The sequence below is a fragment of the Athene cunicularia genome (genome assembly GCF_003259725.1).
Source record: "Athene cunicularia isolate RWA chromosome 7 unlocalized genomic scaffold, athCun1 chr7_part1, whole genome shotgun sequence".
NCBI classification, from domain to species: Eukaryota; Metazoa; Chordata; class Aves; order Strigiformes; family Strigidae; genus Athene; species Athene cunicularia.
Window position 1 is genome coordinate 744,445 of NW_020799107.1, and position 22,394 is coordinate 766,838.

At 37.6% G+C, this 22,394-nt stretch overlaps 1 protein-coding gene across 4 annotated transcripts in view; it reads left to right on the plus strand.

Moving 5' to 3' along the window:
* The window catches only part of RFTN2 (raftlin family member 2), a 46,987-nt gene extending 26,750 nt beyond the window's left edge, over window positions 1–20,237 (plus strand). For all 4 annotated transcript variants that reach the window (XM_026852174.1, XM_026852173.1, XM_026852172.1 and 1 more), the window contains exons 6-10: window positions 2,377–2,577; window positions 7,088–7,209; window positions 8,362–8,465; window positions 14,825–14,903; window positions 19,912–20,237. In XM_026852174.1, coding sequence (XP_026707975.1) covers window positions 2,377–2,577; window positions 7,088–7,209; window positions 8,362–8,465; window positions 14,825–14,903; window positions 19,912–20,181 — 776 coding nt within the window. In that variant the 3' untranslated portion in view covers window positions 20,182–20,237. The remainder of the gene's footprint in view (window positions 1–2,376; window positions 2,578–7,087; window positions 7,210–8,361; window positions 8,466–14,824; window positions 14,904–19,911) is intronic.
* The last annotated feature ends 2,157 nt before the right edge of the window (window positions 20,238–22,394 follow it).

Below are 22,394 nucleotides of genomic sequence, written 5' to 3' on the forward strand. Positions count from 1 at the left end.
GAGCCCCTTCCAGCTAGAGCTGTAATTTTATGTGGGTCTAGCCAACGCACATAATGTACAGCAAACAAATCCGTTCATAATGGATTCTTTCTGGTTAACATGCCTTCAAGAAGTGTCCTGAAAGAGATCACTTAAGTTAATGCATTGACCATGAAATCAAAGAGTATAATTGTTACAAAATGAATTTACACTAAAGAAAATTAAGCATTAAAAAGGAAATGTATAGGAAAGAAAAGTATCATTGAAGAATTTTGGTGCTGTGGTAGAAAACTTAGTTGAAGAATAATCCGATACTGCCTGAAACAGTGACTTCTAATACTGAAGCACTAAGGCCTCCTGACTTTCTAGGAAGAAAAGGTGAAAAGGAAGAGGTAATCTAAAGCATGAGAACTAATGCAAGATAGTATTGTGTAGAAAGCAGGCAGCATGAAACTTCCATGTCAGATTGCATTTTGACATAATGGGTTCTTTCTGATGGGCCAGACTTGTTTTAATTGCTCTCAAAAGGAACGTTTTCACTTTCCTGTTAAAGAGTTAAGCACCCTCTCTACTCTGTAGACTGTCAGGATAATGACTCTAAGCACTGAGATAATCAATGTTCCTCTTATTTTTAACACTTGAATTAAAGCAGTTCTTGTACAACTGAGCCTTTATAGCATGATCTGTTAAAGCTTAACTCTTTCATTACAGCTTGAAATAGTGGGATTGCTATATGTATCAGAATAGAAGTCCTTTAAGTAAAAAACATAAAACTCTTGGTTCTGTTCAGGAGCTTTGTTCATGCAGGTTAGTGTGACCAGGTAGATTAGCAACCCGTGCATCCCCTACATGCAGTGTTCTCAGGAAATTCTTCAAAAAGCTTTGGCAAGAATATGCTGGGCTTCTCTATACTAGTCAAACACTTAGTAAAGTTATTGGAGTTCATAACTTTCTATATTGGAGTTCAGACTTCTAAAAACTTAAACACCTTTCTTTGAAAATTCACATCAGTATTTTTAAAAGCAATTGGTTACTTATAATATTTGCAAAGAAAGTCTTACATACATGTAGGTGTGTACTGCCACTTCAGTATGTCGTTTCTATTTAGGTCTGTCCAAAAGATGCAAGACTGAGTGCTAGCTATGGGAGCTGTAACATTAAAATTTTGACTGTTTATAAATACACTGCTTGCAGAGGCAAATTTCTGATACACATGAGCAACTGAATAGTTGTATTGGGAAAATTGATTTTTTTCTTCTGAAGAACAAATATAAAAGTGGTCTCACTTCAGTATATACAACCATCTGTGGAGGTGATAAAATACAACTGTATAGGAAGGAGAGTCATCTCTTATTGATAGTTAAAAATTTTGTCCTGAATTAACTCTACCTTATTCCAGGCACCTGATGTCATTTGCAGTGGGTGTGGTAACTGCTCAAAACAGACAGGGGTTCTCCCAGAGATTGGATTTACTGTCCAAATCCTACTTCGGAAATCTCCCTCTATTTATGGAGCCTAGAGAGAGTAGCATCTTAAGTGGGGTCATTTAAACCAAGTTCCTTTGACAATGTGAATTCTTCTGCTTTCTAGGGGTTGGTTTGTGTTGATTTAGGCAGTGCAGATGTTTAAGTATTAGACAGTCTGAGAGCATTTTTTGGCAACTGCTTTGTGTTATTTCTCCACAATGGTGATGTACATGTGAGTGTATTTGTATAATATATTTGTATAGTTAGGAATTCATAATTTGTCACCAGTCATTTCCTTAAATGCTATGGATTTGTAAATTTTAATTTTTGATGAATGCTTGTTTATGACTCTGTAACAGCACTACATTAATGTCTAGATACAAAATGCATTTGAGGATATGCAGGTTTTGTATGCTTAACTCTCACACTCATCACTTACTGTGTGGGAAACCCCTGTAGGCAACTAATTGTACTGGTACTTAAAGGAATCTGCAGAAAATAACAGGTAAAAGCAACACTGTGCAAGGCATTCCTAATATTAAACATTTAGAAAATTGTCTTTAGTCTTCAGTTATAGTAATTTCAAATATTTGTTTTCAGAAGTTCCACAAATAACAGAAATGAAGCCTGTTTCCACTGCACTTTCCTTAGCAAAACCTATCTCCTTAAGAGGTCCAGTGACAACCTAACTGTAAGAAGTTCAAATTCTTCTCATATGTATGTATGAATGGTACATATGAATGTACCCCCCCACCTCATCCTGAGTGTGTTTAGGGTTGAAACTGAGTACGGTCACATCAGGAAACAATTCTTAAAACTGTTGCTTAGAATTAAGAAACTATGTTAAAATGTGGTATTATTAATGTTTTTATTTTTGAGCTCTCCAAATGGCTATTCCAGAGATTGATTCTTCTTCCCTTTCTCTTCTTAGACAAGCTATATACAGTCTTCAATGTTTTTGATGATGATTCTACCTGCTGGACCTATCATGAAGGTGCTTTGTCTATGAAAGTAACAAGAAAGGGGCCCGTTATTAGTACACTGGAAGCAGACTGGCTAGAATTAACCACATTTTATTATAAACAAGGATTGTCCTTAATTGATTCTTTTGTACACTGGGAAACTTCTAAAGGTGAGTACTGTCCCACAGTGTCATGAAGCTTTTACTTGTTCATGCAGAACTACATAATTTGCAAGAATAGATCATGTTTTGCTGCTTGGTGTGATGGGCAATATGTAAAAAAGTTCAGATAGTCATTGTGAATTTCTAGAATCTGGTACGTGAAAAAGTAACAGCTTGTTTTGTGGGTGGTTATAGTGCTGAATAATTGAAATGTCGGCTGCTTTTTTATCAAACTGAGGATTTCCAAAGCAGGAAAGCAAGTGTAGCATTATAATGAAATAAACCTTTTGGACTAGTTCTTTGTTTTGCTTTTTTTTAAAGGAAAAGATAATGGGAAAAAATCATGTTTTCCTGATGTTCATATTCTGCTGCTCACTGTAGATACTGTGCTGTACTCTAATGAGACAAAAGAGCACCTTGAGTTCTCATTGTGCTTACTGTGCCGTTAAATCTAATTCCATGCTTCCTGCTTTCTCCATCTCTTTGGTCTTAAAAATTCTTTCCACAGCACCAAATTGCATTAAAATTTGACTGTTAACCCTGAATTTTCTGACATGTCTGCAGGTTTTTCTGGTCAGATGCGGACATATGCAGAGAGGTGTTTTTTTTGTTGTCCTGACCCTCAACTGTAGGCAGGTGTTCCAGGACCTTTTCACACAGCTGGGAGAGAGGTCTTCCCTGATCCCTCCTTCTTCCTGCGCCCTTCTGCAGGAATCTACCAGTTCAGTTAACACACTGGTTGTTGCAAGGATAGAGCTTCAGGCCACAGGATTTTCAAATTTTCTTCATTCTGGCAGTTTCAATTCGATCTCGGTTTTTATTCTGGAGAGGTCCTACTATCTCTTCAAGAGTTCCTAGCCTTTTCCCTGATGAACAGACCCAAGGCTGATGCCAGTAGTGCTGCTGCTGGCCCAGGCCCATCACTGCACACCCTGCTGAGACCAAAACCCTGAGCTTTGGCCAAGCTGTGAGACAGCATCATAACCACTGTTGACAACAGCAGAAGCTCTTTGTTGGGTGAAATATTTTGAACTTTAAAACTCTGTTGTTGGTAAAATAACGTAATTAAGAGATTTATTTCCATTTGGACTGAATTTGTCTGAAAGCCAGCAATTAGAAGTGTGGCAAAAAATAGTATGTAGGTACTGTTGTTCAATTACTTGAAAATAATCTGAAGATAATGGTATTACTCTGGTGTTAGGAGAACACGCCAAGAGAGTCTGACATAGTTAATAATTTCAGAATTTATTAATTATTGTAATAAATGTTGTTTGATAGCAAACTTAGAATTTATACTTGTGATATTTTGGTTGGATTTGTTCATGTCTTGTACTAAGTTCTGATTTGTTGGTGTTCGTTGAGAGTTTGTTGGTAGTTCAGTGTAAGCAAGCAAAACACAGAACTGCAGTGGAGAGAAGTCTTGTAAAAAGTTGTTGAAAAGGCTTCAGAGAATTTTTGCAGTACTCATTAAATTAATAATTTATTAAGTACATATATTAATAATGTATTACAGTGGATTTCATAAGTCATTTTACATCTGCTTCTTAGATGAAGTAAGGAGGGTAGAATTACTGGGGTTTTGAGTGGTTTTCATATTTACTATATGTCTTAATGCATTTTTTTCTGATACCCTGTTTCAACATAACATGCACTCGCTTATCCCCTTTGCAAGGCTTGGGTTAGTGAAGGGCTTACATTTAAAAAAAAAAAAAGTCTAAAACACAAAAACTTTGGAAGTTAGATGATGTGGGTTCTTCAAAAACTAACCCCTGAAAATAATGACAACTCTTCAGTTTTTATTCTTCTCAGTAGTTTAGTTTTGAGTGTGAATCACGGCATTTCTGGAGCTCTGCAGTAAAGTAAATTTAGTGATTGTTGGAGGAACACAAATGCATCAACATCACTATATTCAGATTGAACTTGGTAGCTAGTCCCTCTTAAACTGCATATTTTGTGCACATAAGCAGCCTAATGGCACAGTTTGTATTGGTCATCTTTTTTGCTCTTAAATTCTAATTCCTATCTGTTGAAGTCAGTGGAAGACTAAAGTTTCATTTGGGGGAGGAGAGGTGAGAAATCAGACTCCTACTTTTCAAGTCAGATTTTTTGTAGAGCTGGAAAATAACTCTCTGGAGATGTGTTAGAATTTACTGAGGGGTGGTTTTGGCAGCTGTTGAAATTAATCTTTGCAGCTGTTGTCCAACAACAGTTTTACAGTCTTCTCATTCTCTTGTAGCTGTCTGCTGTTCTCTATATGAATAACTATCCCATCTTTAATACCCAGGTTATGACTTATTTAGGGGTTTCATGCTGCCTTTTTGCAGCAGTTGGTCTGCTTCAGCCCCACTTGACTGGTATGTGTTTCAGTTAGACTCATGGGTGGGACACAGCTGAATTAAACTGGATATATTCAGAGGCACAGCTCACTATGTGGATGGAATTCTGCAGCTGATCAAGTGTCCATAACCACAGTTAAGAAATTAATTTAGCTACTGAGTTCTTAAGCTAAAGTGTTTGTTCTTGAGGTGAACATAAAAGAATTTTGTAACCAGATGAAAGCTTTACACCCAACAGAGGGAAACCTAAAATGTGTATTTGAGGAAGGTATTTAAGCACTTGCACTCATTACTACTTGTATGTCTGCATGTACATCTAATTGTCATCTTCACCTCACCTTTGTATTCTTTTAGACTGTGAGGTGTCTTTAGCAGTAGTTGTCCTTTTATACAACTTTAGCAAAATGAGAATTTTAGCTATTTTGACAAAAATAAAAACACTGGATACAAGTCAGGCAGCTGCAAAATCCTTCTCTGAGTTGGACTCTACAGATGTTCTACAGAGTCAGTAGAATTCTGTTGCTACCAGGATCAAAATGCAATACCCAATTTAAGGTGGGAGGAAGTTTTGGTTTTCTTTAAATAATTTTCTTATGTTAAACTATTGTCAATTCTTAATAATTACAAACTTCTGTGTTCTGCTGCCAAAAGAAGATGTAGTCATACTAAGTAACTTTTCTTTCAGCAGCCATTTGGATGAATGTAGTGTTGCCTTCATTTGCAGCACTGTTTTTTTGAGTACTGATATTAACAAAGATAAATATTGTAATTGACAGAATGGGCAGATGAACCAGTTAACCACACATGTAGCTTTTTCAATATAGGTGATTTTTGACATGGTATACTTAATGAATTACCAGTTTTGTCTCAAAATACCACCGAAATGAGTTGTCTTGTGTCAATAACTCTTTAAAACTTAGAGTTATTCTATCATGTTTGAAAAATGGTAGAAAAATTAATACTCTAACATGTTGTAGGTAGACTGCCTGAACACTGAGGAAAGGTCAAAGTCCTTGAATTTATAAGATGGAGAATTTATGAATTTTTAGGAGCTGTGCAGATATCCGTATGTTTGTGCCTGAAGCCATATATATTCAGTTCCATATACAACCACATTATATTTATGGGTAATCTAAAAATAAAATAACATTTCCAATATATCTACAAATGTGTGGCAGAGATAAATATTCAAGTATCTAAATAATCATAACTCAAACTACATACATATGCTACATATAGTAAAAAATAGTATGAATAAATAGTTGGTATTTTATGTTACATTAACAAGCATGCTCAAAATGGGAATTCCTGGTTTATGTAGCACAACTTCTGTGCCATCAGTTTCTAAAACCAGAGCAGTTGTGTTCCATAAGTTTTCTTTGTTTGCTAGGGTTTTTAATTTATCTGCCTTCCCTGAAACTGTGGCAAAACCACTGATCTCTTTACATGTCTTTGTGCATTATTGGAGAGGATTTAAATCTGATATTCTGAGAATTATGTAATTTATTGTTCAAATTTAAGATAGTCAGCTGTCAAGGTACAACTGAACAAAAGTCTTCCCAATGGCTCTTAGGAGAAGGAAAACCAGAAAATGAACTAGTATTTGATGCACAGCTTTAGTTTGGGCCAACCGGATACTGTCAGGCTTTGACAAGTGAGTCAGGGAGTTGTGCTGTGAAACTTCCTTCCCATCAGGAATCTTCCTACAATTACTTCTGTTTCAGGCTCTTCCTGTGGCCGTTTACATATTTATTTAAGTAACAGTAGCTAGGCTTTGCACTTCATGCTTCATTTATCTTTATGCTCTCTCCCACCACCCCAAAAGCCACACTTACTGTCAGGCGTACAGTATTAAAGTTGAATAAAGAGGGCTTGCGCCCATCTGCTGCGGGGGATATGAATATAGGAAATTGGAATTCAGATACAAGCATTGAAGTGGCTAATCCTTTTGAGAAAAGGAAATGGTTCATAGTGTAATTTGTATAGAAAAAAGGATTTTCAATATTGGCTTGCATGCTTCATCAAGTTGTAACTAGATGCAGAAATAACCTCAAATTTGAGTTTTATATGCTGTCTCAGTTTTTAGAGGACTGTTCAATGAGAAAAAAACAAGCCTGTGTGTACATCTTGATATCAACCTAAAACATTATGTTTCAGTTTATGTTTGTCTGTATGTTCAACAGGGGACTATTTGCCCAAATCTTTAGAAGGATTGTTTATCTATGAAGAAGAAGGTGCTGGGGTTCCAGGTTCTAACAGGAAAGGAAATGATGCAATAGTTGTTGAACAATGGACAGTCATTGAGGTAAGTTGTTGATCATTTAGCAACGCTATTTCCTGCTTAAGTTTTTCTTTTATTTTTTTTTTCCTTCAAATCCTTGTACCAGTGTTTGATAAACATTAAGGATAGTTTCTTGAAGCCACCTGCATAAGCTAAACTGAAGTCCTGAATCATCAAAATGAAGTCAGGCCTGTGGCCATTGGTCAATATGCATAAAAGAAATAGTCCACGGGAGTTCTGGACTAACATTTACAAAGTCCATACTAACACATACAACCACCAAAGAAAATGTGGGATTTTTAAATGTATGTGTTTCAGACCAATTCAGATATAATTTCAACAAGTGCAATTCCACTGACAGTTTGCTGAAGTGTTTTTAAATAAAAAGGGGAAGAAAATAGGAAAAACCAGAAACAGAACAAGAAAAAAAATTGTTGGTGAATTAATTGAGTGTGGTTCTCAGATGTATATTCTTAGTAAAATTTTACTGTTAAATATGAAAGGCTTCATTTTTTTCCCGATAAATTTACATGTACTGCTGTAGCATGGTACAGCAATAAAATTATTTAATGTTTTAAATATTTTTAATATTGTCAGATTACTGGTGTGAATTAATGACATCTGAAAGTAATTGTTGTTGGGAGGATACTAAGGGCGTTTGAAATATTCCATGATAAATATATTTACCAATGTGAAAAGAAACAGCATAAAACTAAGACCTTGGATATTAAAAAAAAAAAGACAGCACATGCACACGCACAGAACCCCAAAACAAAATACCACCAACCCCCAGAAACTTAAGTATACAGCTAGGTGTGATGCTTGTTGTTCAGATGTGAAAACCTAAATACATCAACACACCTATTCTGGTGTTTAAATTCAGGCATTAATTTAGCAACATGACAAGTTTAACAAGTGAAATGTGCTTTGAATGTCTTCATGAATCAGGCTCGTGTGTAAAGTTATATGTTCTGTCTGTTTTCCTAGTCTTCTGTAGTCTCAAACTTTTCATATTGTTTTCAGTTTGGAATAGTGAATCTCCACCAAACAACACAGTTTGATGTCATCTCAAAGGATTATCCCATTATAAATGGGGAGAATGGTTGTAATTTGTGTAGAAGTGTGAGTAAAACCTGTACAGAGTCTCCTTACTACTTTTTATGATTATTAATGTAGGGGTGTGAAATTAAAACAGATTATGGACCTTTACTGCACACTCTGGCTGAGTTTGGATGGCTCCTGACCTGTGTCCTGCCTACACCTATTGTCCGACATGACAGGTACCCAAATAATAAATGACAGCATTTTTGATGTATACTTCTCAAGTGATTACTTGTGTACTGAAATGTAAAAGGAAGGAAAATTCTAATAATGTTAACAGCATATAAAACATGAGATGTAAGTAGCATTATGGTGGAATTCTTTTTGCCACACGCTTTTAGGACTTCAGTGAGTTTCAGACTAGATCAACAATCCTAAATTTAAAATACACTATTTAGATCTAAACATTAAAGATTTTATTTAGGAAACTTTTTATCACATACCCAGTCCCTGGCAGTGGGGCAGCAAATCTCGTACACTTCAAGTTTAAACAAGTGTTGAAATGTTTTACTAATTTAGGACCTTAGTAAATGACTGGTTTAGACTATGTAAAAAGTCACGTTGTCACAAGACAGTCATGCAGTACTTACTGCAAATTAGGGAGGAGAATGTGCTAATCCAGCAAGTTATTGGGCTGTTGCTCTTCTTTAATGTAGACATTGTTTCATTTCAAATATAGTACTAAACTACTGGATTTCAGTTCTCTTACTGTAATATTTAGATGACTGAAGGGGGCTCTATATACGTAAGAAGAGCTAAACAGCAGACATGGATCCAGTGTAAGGTTTCAGGGAATTTTGGGGGGGTTGGGGGGAGGTGTATTGGTTTTTTATCCAAAACAAAGTACTGTGCTCTTCTTCATGGAATCAAGCTAAAAAATGGCAAATGGAACACTGGATTAAGCATATATCTCTTTTCTCCCTCTTTTTTTTTGTGTTTAAATTTTCATCCTATTAGATTGCCAGGGTTTGAAAACAAGCAAATAAATGTACTGAGGCATGGCTTAGGGCTCATTAAGGACAGTGGAAAGAGTGGGTAACTTGAGTGATCTTTGGATCCAGACTTCACTGTATTAAATCAATACAGCATGAAAAAGGATGAAAGGTTCTAAGAGAACTGCTCCAAGAAAATGGAATTTTGTTCAAGTGATTTTACATAATTAAATCAGCTCACTCGTGTGAGAAGAAGGTTTTTCTGGTGAGGAACTAGACATTGAGTTTTTTCTTGGCTATTTTTGTAATAGTTGTTTTTAACCAACTGGTTAAATGCAAAGACAGAAGAAACTGTGGTTTAAAAAAAGAGCATATTCTGCTAGGGTTTTATTTAAAGGTCTCTGTGTGGTTTGGTTTCTTTGAAATTTATCAAATTCTGAATTTGATCCTACTCCAGAGAGAATCAGTTTCCAGAATATGAAACAAAATTGTTATCTTTTAATATATTTCTTCAAGCAAAATTTCATAATCTAAATTTATTAGCTTTGAACATGGTGACTTGTAAAAGTGTGTGAACTGCTGAACCTAGTTTTCATAAACAGCTGAGATCTTTGGCCAAATCTGAAGAGCTTTAGAGTAAGCCTTTAGGATCTGGATCTACTTTGAAGTACATGAGTAGACAATGGGAGAGAAAGATTTTAGTAGTCAAGGTGTACTGTGGGTCATAGGATGAGAGAGAAGTTTTAACCTCAAACCTCTTCTATCCCACAAGCAGTGTAACTGTACCCATCCCTGTGCTGTAGTGTTTGGACAGCAGGGTCAAGGTTGTCCTGAGCAGCTGCTGGTCAACCACTCTGAGTATCCACCTGTGCTCACAGCAGGCAAAATTGTGCTGTTTTGTACCTCATGGAACACAGAGCAAAGGCAGGGCCATTTAAAAGATGCTCAGTGCTGTAAAAAAAAAAAAAAAAAAAAAAAAAGGAAGAAGTGCTAACAGATTCATCAGCCTGGAGGTGTTCCTTGAACTAGTAAGAAGGTAATACACGAGCAAGATACTGAAGTTGCACTAGATGTCTGAAGTAGTGTTGCTTCCCAGATGTAAACAACCGGCCCATTAAGAGATGTAATCATGCAAAAGGGAGTTGTAGGCTGGCCAAATCTGAAGTTGGATTCATTTTGTATCAATGCTAGGATAATTCAGACTAACAAAAAGCATTTGTTTTCTGGCCTAAAGAGTTGGGTAGGTGTCTGCATGAAGTGTCTGCATGAATTGTCTAATACTTGTTGTCCTAGCGTGGCTCGTGAGATACTTTTGGAAGAAATATGATAAATCATGTTTCATGTGCCGGTAGTGTGTCTCATATACATCTATTCAGTTTTCTTTGTAAAAGGAAAGAGAGCCTGTGAACAAGAAATCCTAATTGGGAATTAAGAATTCTTAATAGTCCAAAAAAAGAGTGTGGTTCTGTTGCGATAGGCTGTGTTGAGTGATAAATACTATTTTTAGGCATTGATGTTAGTATTTAAAGAGGAGAAGAAATTCCAGGATGGTTACTGTGTGTCTGATGTGAAGATGACATTACTGTGGTGGTGGATTATCCTAGGAATGCAAGTTAAATGTCTTAATAAAGAAGGACACTTTGTGCTGTCAAGCAGCTGGTCTCTTCCCAGACTTGGAACTCTGACCTCAGAACCCAGCCTGAGTATTAACAGGCCTCAGAAACACTGAAAAAACAAATGAGCAACATTTTAGAATGATCTGGCACATTCATCTCTTTATATTCATTTTTTAAAAAATAATTTTTACAAAGTATATAAAGAAGATTCTATCTAACAATAAAATCCTAGGAGGGCAGCCTACTCCCCATTTTTATTCACCATAAAATCTTGCTCCTATTCTCTGTCTTTATTTTCTCCTAATTTATTGCACAACTTTCCCTAATCTCAGAATATCTGTGATCTGTTCCTAGCCATTATGTTGCCCATTGCTCATTGCAAATCAGCCAGTGTGACCAACTGGCTGGGGTGTGACAGGATTGTCATGCAGTGATGTGTTCCTCTTTTGGTTTTGAAATGGTTAGGATTTGAAACAGTTTGAAAAACACACCAGGCTGACATGTCTGTTTCTGTGTGGTTTGGTGATTGCTTGAAGTTTTTCTTTTTTACAGATGTTCCTCTCCATAAAATAAAATGTCCTGCTGTGTGGAGTGTTATGTCACATGATAGCTGAATGTCATGGATCACTGTCCTGTTTCAGGCAGAGGCAGCAGTCTGTAGGCCCGTTTAGTCCTTTAACTCCACTTCAATGTCTTGATCATGTTGGATGCAGGAAACATTTCCTTGAGAAATGTTATCTTTGCTGTTACAAATAGAGCAAAGGTAGGCCTTATAACAGCCTTCCAGTACTTCGAGGGCTACAGGAAAGATGGGGAGGGACTTTTTATCAGGGAGAGTAGGGATAGGATGAGGGGTAACAGTTTTAAACTGAAAGAGGGCAGATTTAAATTAGTTTTTAAGGAAGTAGTTCTTCCCTGTGAGGGTGGCGAGACACTGGCACAGGTTGCCCAGAGCAGCTGTGGCTGCCCCCTCCCTGGCAGTGTTTTAAGGTCAGGTTGGATGGGGCTGTGAGCAACCTGGTCTGCAGTCAATAAAGAATTTTTTCGACAAAAAAAGAATACAAGACAGATCCACAATAACCTTAGTGACCTAAAGAGCCTCCTGTATTATACACAACTCTTACTAGGTTAAATGTCTTTAATACCAGAATTTGACAGTAATTGTGTGAATTTCAGAAGCAAGGACAGAAAACAGTAGTCTTTTTAAGAGTTAAATCTAGTGAGTGGAAAAAATGTTAGAAGATACTTTTCTGGTAACTTAGTGCTACTGCAGTTAATTTAACAGTATTATCAGTTTGTAGAATTTCATACATGTTTGTAGTCTAGAATTAGATTTCTAAGGTTTTTAAAATTTTTCATTAAACAAGCCACTTACTGTCACAGGCTAGTGTCTGTCTCATAACAGAAAGTCTAAATTCTGTGCAATTCCAGAGGAGTGCAAAACTGTATTTTGGGAAATGCAAAAAAACCTTAATGGGTTAAAAGGATTTATTATCTTGCTCCTTTTGTTCATTTTTCAGAAAACTTTTGTCTAACCTAATTCTAAGCGCAGTGTACATAATATGTTCATGCATTAAAAAAAAAAATCTGTAAAAATCAGTCATTGGCAGTACTGCTTAGCTTCTAGCTTGATGATTGTTTTGGGGGGCTTATTTTATATATATATATATGTATGTATGTGTATATATATATATATATGTATGTATGTATGTAAGAGGAAAAATTTACTGCACATACAGCATAAGCAGACAAGCAAACTACTGGTGTTTTAACAAGAGAGTCCCTGTTGCCCTTCATCCCTCTTAAAAGAAGAGACAGGAAAAAGGCTTCAGCAGCCTTACTCTGCAGTGACCTTTATTTCCCCTCACTGATTACTGTAGTCCCTGAAAATGGGCAAGGCAGACTGTCTACCGGCGCCACAAAGCAGGCAGGCAAATGCAGTGCAAAACCACTGACTTTGTGAATATTAATTTATCATGACAATCTACTTAATCTAAGTTTTCAAAATGGCCCTGACTTACAAGGCAAAGAGGAAATGTGGAGGTGTGAGGGAAGCCATGGAGTGGCTTGCTCTAAGCACTTTTTCTCATTTAAATTCTGTGGAAATCCCACTGTCATTGAGTGCTTTGTGAATTAAGCTCATAGCCACTTTGTCGTGTGTGGCATTTTAATAAGGTCAGACTTAGAAATTTGTTAATTTACTTATTGTCTACTCACCATCATGTCCTTTTTCTGTTCTAGTAGAATTTGTAAAAGCTGTAGCTTAATGTTTGGAATTTTTTCTTTTCTCTGAAGGAATGCAGACACTGTTACAAAATAAGCTGTAGGCTCTTCCCCATGTCAGAGACTGTGTTCAGCTTTCTTGCTTAGAAGAGAGATTTCCCAGTTGATATTATCAAAACAGACATGACTGAGGCAGAGAGAGATACCTAGCCAAGTGGAATAAGGTTGCAGGTTTGCTGATTTCCTTGTTGTGACATAAAATTGTAACACATTTTCTTTTAGTGAATGCAAAGAGTGAAGTAGGCACACTCAGAGCAACAAACCTTGTTGACTTAGGGAAACTAATAAGTTTGTTCTCCTGCCTCCTTGTTTTCCCCACAAACTGGAGTTTAAGATAGTTTTCTGTTCTCATGCAAGGAAGACATGCAAAGATGTTCCATGACCTGAGTTCAGCTGGACAGAAAGGAAGACTGTGAGGGGCCAAACACAGTCACAAAACCATCATCACTGACTAATGATCAGATGTTGCTGAGTTTGCTGGGAATGGCGCTGTTTTGTATACTTTCTCAGAACTTACTTCCAGAAGCTCTAGTGTTAACAAGCAGGCTGTTAACAAGCTCTTCCTGATCTCATAGGAACAGTTTTAATCCCTGTTATTTTTTTCTTGGATCAAGTCCCTAATGTTAAACCCAAATCAGTTCTATCAGTCCTAGCTCTGGCATAAAACATTAATGAGTTAGCTCTATGTATGAAGTTGTTAAGATTGTGACATACCCATACTGAATTACAAGCTTACATTATTTTACTAGTTCTTTCTGTAATGTTATGCATAGTAATACTGGTTTATGGTTGATAGAATAGGTAGAATAATGGATACTTCAAATGAACTCACTATGTCTCTTTTTTGTTTCACTACTTTAGCACACTCTTAATTAAATCTTTAGTCACACTTCTGCCAAGATGTTTCAGTGTCTGTCCTTTAGATGCGTAAAGATCTCCCTGAATACTGCCCAGAAGTTGGAGTTGGGGTGAGAAGGAGAGTTTATCAAAACGTAGTACCTGATACTTAAAAAAGCACAGGAACCCTCCCATCCTAGAGCTCTGGTTTTGAAATTCTTGCACTCTTCCAGTGACGTGGAGCTGGGCTTTGTAATACATATGCAGTCAATGTGCTGACATGTATTTCTGATGCAAAGGGGATGAAAATATACACATAAAAGCTTCAAGAGGATGTACCACCAGTACTGAAAGTGTAACACTTTTGAAACATGTATCAGTAACATCTAGTTTGGTCTTGAGCAAAACTTTTCCTTTTCTCATTTATTTTTCTGAAAATATTTCCTTTAAAAAAATTTAAGTGTTCATTTAAATTATATCTACCACAGCAGTATCCACATCTGTAAAAGTTCCAGGACTAAAAACTTCAATTCCTTTTTTTTTTTTTTCCTTTATTTACCTTACTACTGTATTCTCTTCTCGTTTCTATGCATATACCTCTCATGTACAAAACAGCCAGTGTCATTTATCTCGCTGTGGATGTAGAGCTGAAAAACCCAACACCTTAACCCAGCTCTACGCTTCTATATTTTTTTTTCCTTTAATGTGATTACAGAACTGTTCAAGAATTAATTAAAACAGTTACTGGTAGTCTATCCTCACTCATGGACTTATGTACGCACAACTTACAGTTGACTCTGAAAGGTATGAACACGTTACAGTAACTATTACTGCCTTTAAGTTATTGAAACAATTTTCTTTAAATTTTAGTGAAGGAAATCTGGCCACAAAGCAAGTAATTTTTCTTCAGAGACCTGTTATGTGGAATTCTGCTGTCCAGACACCAGAGGTAATGTATTTTTGGTATTAATATAAAAACAAATTAGTACTTCACATAATAATTAGGTACAAAAACAAATGAGACTTCAAAATTAATGGGAAAAAAAGTGGCAGAAGAGTGTTTCACTTCTTTCAACTTCAAGTTTGTGGAGAGCTTTTGCAGCTGAACTTACATGTTCTTTTTTTCTGTCATATACCTTTTAAATTAAGCCATAGAGAAAAGCATAAGCTTGCTAAAAACCTGGTTTGTGCTAAGAAATTACTGTCTTGGATGGATGAGGTTGGCTGTGCTGTTCAGGAAGTCTTCTGATTCAAATCCTGGATCTGTTGCACATGAAAGCAGACATTTTATTTTGACCTCCCAAATGGCTACTTTCGCACTTGAAGAACCCAAGTGTCAAGTTGTGCAAGGGCTACTGTAATCTGAAGGGGGTGGGGGGGGTGTGCTGTGTTGCTGCATAAAAATATGTGACAGAAATGGAGGATTTAAAACTCCTGCAGCTGGACCTGAACAACTCCTTGTCCCTTTCGAGTGAGGCTGCCATAAATATGAAAGTGCTTTGAGGATTAAGTGACTGGCACTCACTCTGTTCTGCTCAGTCAAGATCACAGCAGTTATTGCGCCTGTATAGTGCTATAGTAAATCATGCTGTGGCCAGAGAAGGATGAACTACTGGTGGGCTCTTTGCGAAGTCTTTCAACATTCTGTGATGGATTTTCATTTTTGTTATTTCTGGGTTTTGATGGCCATTCCACCTTTCTCTAAACAATGGTGACTTTCCTGTGATAGTCTTCAGCAGCTATGAAAACTATGGAGTACTCAGTCATGTCCAGCACCAGCATAGTAACTTTAACAAACCTTGTCACTCATGGTGTTGTATGCTATCGTAAGGCAATGATCTCTCTCCCTCCTTTTTACCTTCTATCCTATCTGTTACTATCATCTACATATTCCTCTACTTAGTGTTTCTAAAATATACTCTCTCCTTTTTTTTTTTTTTTTTTTTTTTTTTTTTTTTTCCTGTCCAGACTTTTGCTTATCTCCAGTCTAACTTCCTTTTCACTGTGTACCCTGATAATTACTGCTTCTATGCCTGGAAGAACGGTGTTCAAAATGCACAATTAAAGTCCTGTTTTATTTGTTGTATCTATTGCTATCTGTAATTTATTTCCTCATTTACAAAATTAGAGCTTCTACTTTTTTCTCTTCTGTGTAGTCTCCCTCGCCAGTGTGTTAATCTCCCCTTCCATTCATACCCTGTTCTAAATTCTGCCAGTACCTCATAAAATCTTTTTCCTTTAATTTCCCCCGGTGTGCCAAGCATCTGCACCTTTTAGCTTCCAAAGCTTCTGACCCTTGTTCTCATGCCTGACTTTGTAGTCTTTACACTCTTTACTAAGACTTTTCTGAAAGTATGTTTTGGAACATAATTTTGATATCAGTACTGTACAGACCTTATTATGTCACTTATTATCAAAGTCGTACTTGTCCTGATGCTTCCCTACCTTTTTAATACTCTGTATAATAAGGGCATTTACTCCTGAGATGAATACCCTTTCCTTGGTAAGGTATGTTATTTCTAACTAAAAGCATCTCTTAAAAGGCAGCGTTAACTACATGACACAAGTTAGAATAATAAAGACTGGATTCTGCCAGGAAACGTAATACAAGCCAGTTCTGTAAAAACATTTAGTACAAGGAACTGATGAATCTTTGCAACTTGGTTTAAATTAGAAATAGGAAGCGTTATGCTCACAGTTTTAAGTTCTTTCACCAAGTTGTTAGGTGATCAGCAGCTTTGGTTTATACAAATAAAATAGTGTGCTTTGTGGTTATTGTTTTCTTTGTTATAATGGGAAACCTTTAACTTAAGTATTAACATACTGGAAGTAAACAAGAAATAGCTGATTTGTAGCCATTTACACCAGGATTACTGCATTCAAAATCCGAACAAAGGTAGTATCTAAATGTGCTCTTTAAGTACCAGTGAAATGCTTTACTTCTCTACCAGGAAATTTCAATATGCTGAGGTCATTTTAGCATGGGATAAATAGGTAGTTGAGGCTGAAGCTGAAATATTTAGCAGAGCAACATTTTCCTTCTGGTTTTCCAGTTATGTTGGTTCCCCCTGAATTTTAATCTTTTTACTTCATTGCTTTTTTACCAAAATGTCTGAATTGTCAAACAGCATATTACCTTCATCACTATTTCGATTCAGTGGTTTAGAATGTCATGCTAGCTTTGCACTGAGTAGCTAGATTTCAAAAAACAAGCTGCTGAAATTCAAAAGCATTAACTTTTGCTCTAGAAACTTTAATATGTTTATTTAAAATGTCCTCTGGACATTGATGACATAGCCATACAACTTTATCAAATCCTTGCAAAGGTTTTAGTAAAAACATCTAATTCCTCTCATTTTCATTTGTACTGCCCATCTTTTCATGGATGTTCAAATTGCATTAAAGCTGTTAAAAAAATTTTCATGTCCACAACTTAGGATGTTTTTGAAACACGGAAATACTTCAGATTTTTTTTTTTATTAAAAAAAAAAAAGGCATTACAATTCATGTTTGTTTAAGCATACCCTTAGCATGTTTACAACTCAGGTACCTTGAGAAGAATGCTACCTATGAGAGTGTCAAAATACAAAACCAGCAAGGCTCTTTCATTACTGAAATCAGAAAACAGCCTTGATACAGGCCTTCTCAAACACTTAACTGTCAAGCCCCTAGAGCCCTGATCACCTCACTTCCCAGCTCTCCACAGTGCAGCAGGGTCTGGCCGTAGCAGGAGCTTTGCCACACAGGCAGATCAGCTGCTGGACCTCTGTGACTCATGTTCTGGAGAATGGCTACATGGGGTACAGGTTGCTTTGTGTACTCAGGATTATCTTTTTTTTAAATTGTTGAGTTAAAGTTAGGCATTGCTGTTTTTAAATGAAGCTTTTCATCAGTAAGAATTAAGGAGAAAACCCCAATTACCTGGTCTCTTATTCCCACAGGTACCTCAGAGGAGGGTATATTTTATGTCCTCACAGCTCATCTCTCTGCCCTCTTGTATATTCATGGATAGTGCATTATGACCTGACTTATGCCTTACGAAATGGTTCAAAGGCCTCTTGGATTAGAAGGGCTATGCTGGCTCAGTGGGCTCTTTGTTTATCACATTCCACTTGCTTTACTAAGAAAATGGTTCAGAGGAGAAGATCCAAGACTGAACCACACAGTGCTTGAGGGTTTTCTGGTTTTTTTTCTTCTTTCCTTTATTTCCCTTTAGCAGACTTCATCCTCTTACTGTGGCATCCAGGCGAAGCCTATTTCCTTCTGTTTCTCCTGAGGCAACACTGTTTCCCCTTAGTCTAAGTTCCCAATGCTGCCTGTAACAGCTTCCCTACATGCATTTCCTTTAGCCACAAGGACCATTGTTTTTACTGTTTTAAAAGGGTTTGAGAAAAAAACTTAGCAATGTATAGAAGGGGGGCACAGAACTTGCCAGAGCATGGCAGACAGAGTTGTGGAGTGATTTTGTTTTTAAAGTGATAGCATTTATGCAAATCCCCCTGCAAGAGCACATGTATCCTTTACCTACCAACATATGTGCTGCTCCATGCTGGGGCTGCGTTCCAACTTAGCTGGGCGTGCTCCTGCTGTGGACAGGGCTGTGTCCCCTGGCAAAGCATCTCCTGGTTTAGCAGTGCTCGTGCTGACAGCCAGGCTCCAGGCAGGGCCCTTCTGCCTGCCTGACCATGCTGCTCTGGTGTGTCTCAGGGCACTGACACTGCCTCTGGGGGTGCTGCATCATCACAGAGCTGAGTACCTCAGGTAGCTCCTGATGCTAAACTGAAATAAACATTTTATTTATTTGTAATACCTAAGAGGACTCTTAGCATAGTCTGATAGGTTTTTGTTTGCATAAATCAAAATCTGCTTGCTTTTCTTTTTGATGTTGGCAGCCATCACTTAAAGAAGCATGTCAGGAGATCCTAGTACTAATGTCAGACTGTATTTATACCCAGTTCTTAATCTGCAAGGTCTCTTTAGACCCCCTCTCAAATTACTGTACAGGACAGCTGCTGACTTCTGTCTGTGTAGATCCACCATGTGTATTGAATGCTATTCTCAATAAACTTGCCATTACTTGAAAAGGCTTTGAAGGTTTTTATAGGGAGAACTGGAAAGATGGGAAAGCATAGCAGTCTCACCATGAGGTGGATCAGTGGGAAATCTTTCAGTCCTATTAAGGGGTCAGATCACACTCTTTAAGAGTTCAGTGTCAGTGGAGTTCAACTCACACCTTCATCAAATGCTGCACTCTTGTTGAAGCTTCAAGGCAGAACTGTGTTTGTGGAAGTGATCAACATCCACTGACTCAGAGCAGCTTGCAGATGAGGGCACTAGCCAGACAATGTACGTGGTGGCGTGCAGGTAGGTGAGTGAAGGAGAGTGGATGTGTGCCTGCAGCGGTAGCTGGAGATGGTGGAGCTGTGTCAGCTGCTGCCTGCCACTGCCTGGCCCTCCCGCCCCTCCGGGCAGGAGGGACCTCTGCAGCTGAGAGGAAGCTGATACCAGAAGCAGGGCCACCCTCGAGCATCATGGCTGCAGAGCATGAGAAAGGGCAGCACACACATGTGACGTATGGTAGTGTCAGAGTTGGGGTACGTTAGACGTGTTAGGCACAGAAATCATGCTTTCTTCAAATGGCTGATTTTAGCGTGGGTAAAGGCTTGTAAATCATTCTGGATCTGCCAGGTACTGTGTAACAATTGAGTATTGTTGAAGCACCTTTTTTAGCATTTGTTTGTGCTTTCTTGAATCGCAGCCATGTCTTGTATCTCCTTTGTCTGTCTTGAGGTTTTTTTCTCCAGAGTTCATAGTTTAAACCATCGCATTAAATGCTTCCTTATGTTAAAATACAGCTCACGTTAAATCCGTGCATGCCTCATTGCAAAGTGTTTGGTTTACACCCACCCACCCACCCTCCCCCAAATAAGCCAACATTTAAACATCTTGTATTTCAGAGGAAATCCTTAAGACAAGTTATTGGAGAGGAAAAAGGCAAAGTCTCTAGCAGGAGTGTTGGATTAGACACAGCTACGTCTCGCCCTGTAGAAATTGGACAGCCACCAGATGAGTTTCACCTGTCTCCTTCTAAACAATGTTGGATGAAGGAGGGATCCTCCCAGTATGGGGGCTTTTCAGGATTCAGTAGCAGTGATGGAGTATTAAGGGAACTGGATGATGGACAATTTGACCAGGAAGATGGAGTCACTCAGGTCACGTGTATGTGATAAAGTAAGTAGCTGCATCAGATGGACATGTACATAATTCACACAATTTTTTTTTTTTTAAAAAATCATACTACTTTAAATGCATTGGTATAATCCTATGACTTTTCCCAGACTCATTTTGTATTTTTGTCTGTTTCTTTGTTGTGTTAATCCTACTGTAGTAATAATACTACTGCAAAATAATATGGTTTTCTGTCTCTCTTTAATAGAATAATTACGTGACTGGGTGCTCTGCTAACTTGTTAATGCTTTTGACAAACAAGAAAGCAAATTCTGCAAAGCAGTGACTGTTTAAATTTGTGTAAGAGAGAAAGGAATGAGGATGTTTAATATTTTCCACAAGCTGGAGGAATGTTTTCTTTTTGTTTTTCTTTTTCTAAGGGTGTTGTAAATATTGATGGGGAAAATGAACTGCCTAGCTGTTGTTTTAATGTAATTTTCATTTTGCTTGCTTTGCATAAATTCAAATGCCTAGAGAAATGTTAAGTCTTATGCTAGAGTGTTAATAATTTAAGCTGCATTCAGACTTGGTATGTACAGAAAACCTCTGGAGGCTCCAGCCAGACACTTGCTCCTATAATATAACTTCACGTATGCAGGTTTTACCAGGGTTCCTTGTACATCTAAGCCAAAAGCTATCCAAGCATATAGCTTGTATAATGACATACTCATCATTTACTCATGAGTGGAAATTAAGAATGATTCACCCCCTGAAAGATAACTCGCAGACTATGAAAAAGTAGTTAGAGAAACTCACGAAGAAGCATCGACGGCAAGGTGCACAATGATGCTGATAGTACACAGGAGGAAGTAGGCTAAACTTAATGGCCAGTATTAGACCACAGACTCTATACAAATGTGCTGATGTATATATAAAAAATTTCTCAGCTAAATGTATCTCACACTGGTTATACTGTATTCAACTGCATCAAATACCAGAAAGTGTTCAGAGGCAAGGACAAAGTTGTGCTTTTGTCCTCACCGTGGAGAGGAGCTGCTTACATTAAGGGAGGTTAACACAGGCAGGGCACCCTGGGGACAGGCGTGAGCAACATACTGCTGTCTGGAGATTACATTTTACAGAGGAGAAGATGAATAAAAATGCATCTCCAGAACAGAACTGAGCAAATCACACACATCACCTTCAGGATTTTTGATACCTGTCTAGGTGTGCTGTACTGCAAACATGGAAAGAAACGTTGTGAATGTATTTAACTGGACCACCCCACTCCCCTGGGCTGGCGTCCTGCTGACTGCTGTGGGAGTCACCCTGCCCACAGTGGCAGGCGCTGGCACTAAACACAGTGGGCAAGTGAGTGCAGTGACAGGAAGACCGACTCCAGGTGAGCCCCCAGGAGATGGCCAGGAGGGTGGAAATCAGACTGTGATCTCAGTGGTGGGGACCTGTGCAGAAAGAAGACTGGCAGAAGTTGCTTATTTCAATAACCAAAAAGTAACTCATGAAAGAAAAAAACCCCACAGTTGCTACAATAAGCAAAAGTAGTACAAAGCCTTAGTGCTATTTCAATTTACTTTATAAGGCAAGGGGACAGGGGAAACCCCTTCTACTTGCATGATTGTCATAGTGGCAGCTTGAAATGATTACTGCTTTGGAGCTGCCTCCCAATTTCATGATAAAATTGTTTTTCACTTTGGAAGAGCAACTCTAACAACTGTTTGCAGCAGGTTTGGGTTTTTTTCTGAAAAAAATCCACTGCCCTGGAGCTGGAGACATTCCTTCCAACTTTTTTTTTCCTATTGCATGTTGTTGAAAAGGGCAGCTTCTATTTTTCTCACTTGAATTTCTTAAGAAAAATGCTGGCAGTCTGGCAGAATAGTTCTGAATTGTGATTCTTAAGAGCCAGATACACGTCAGAAATTACCTTCTATAAAGCAGTATCCCTGCTTAAGATGGTTAACAGTAATGAATCCTAAACCAAAACTGAACTACACCTATTTAAATAAGTTACACTATATAAAGTAATAAATTGAATGCAGTTGATCTGTCTAGAATACATCACTGGATAAAATGAATCATGTAACACCTGTATCACCTGTTGAGAATACAGAAAATTCAGATAAATTAGTATCTTTTTAAAGAACTTTTCCCCCTTACAATTAATGGGATGTACTCAAGAGAGATCCTGTTTTGGAACAAAGGTAGAAATTGAGTATGCTCTGGATGTAGGTACTTCACAGGTACACTAGAGTAT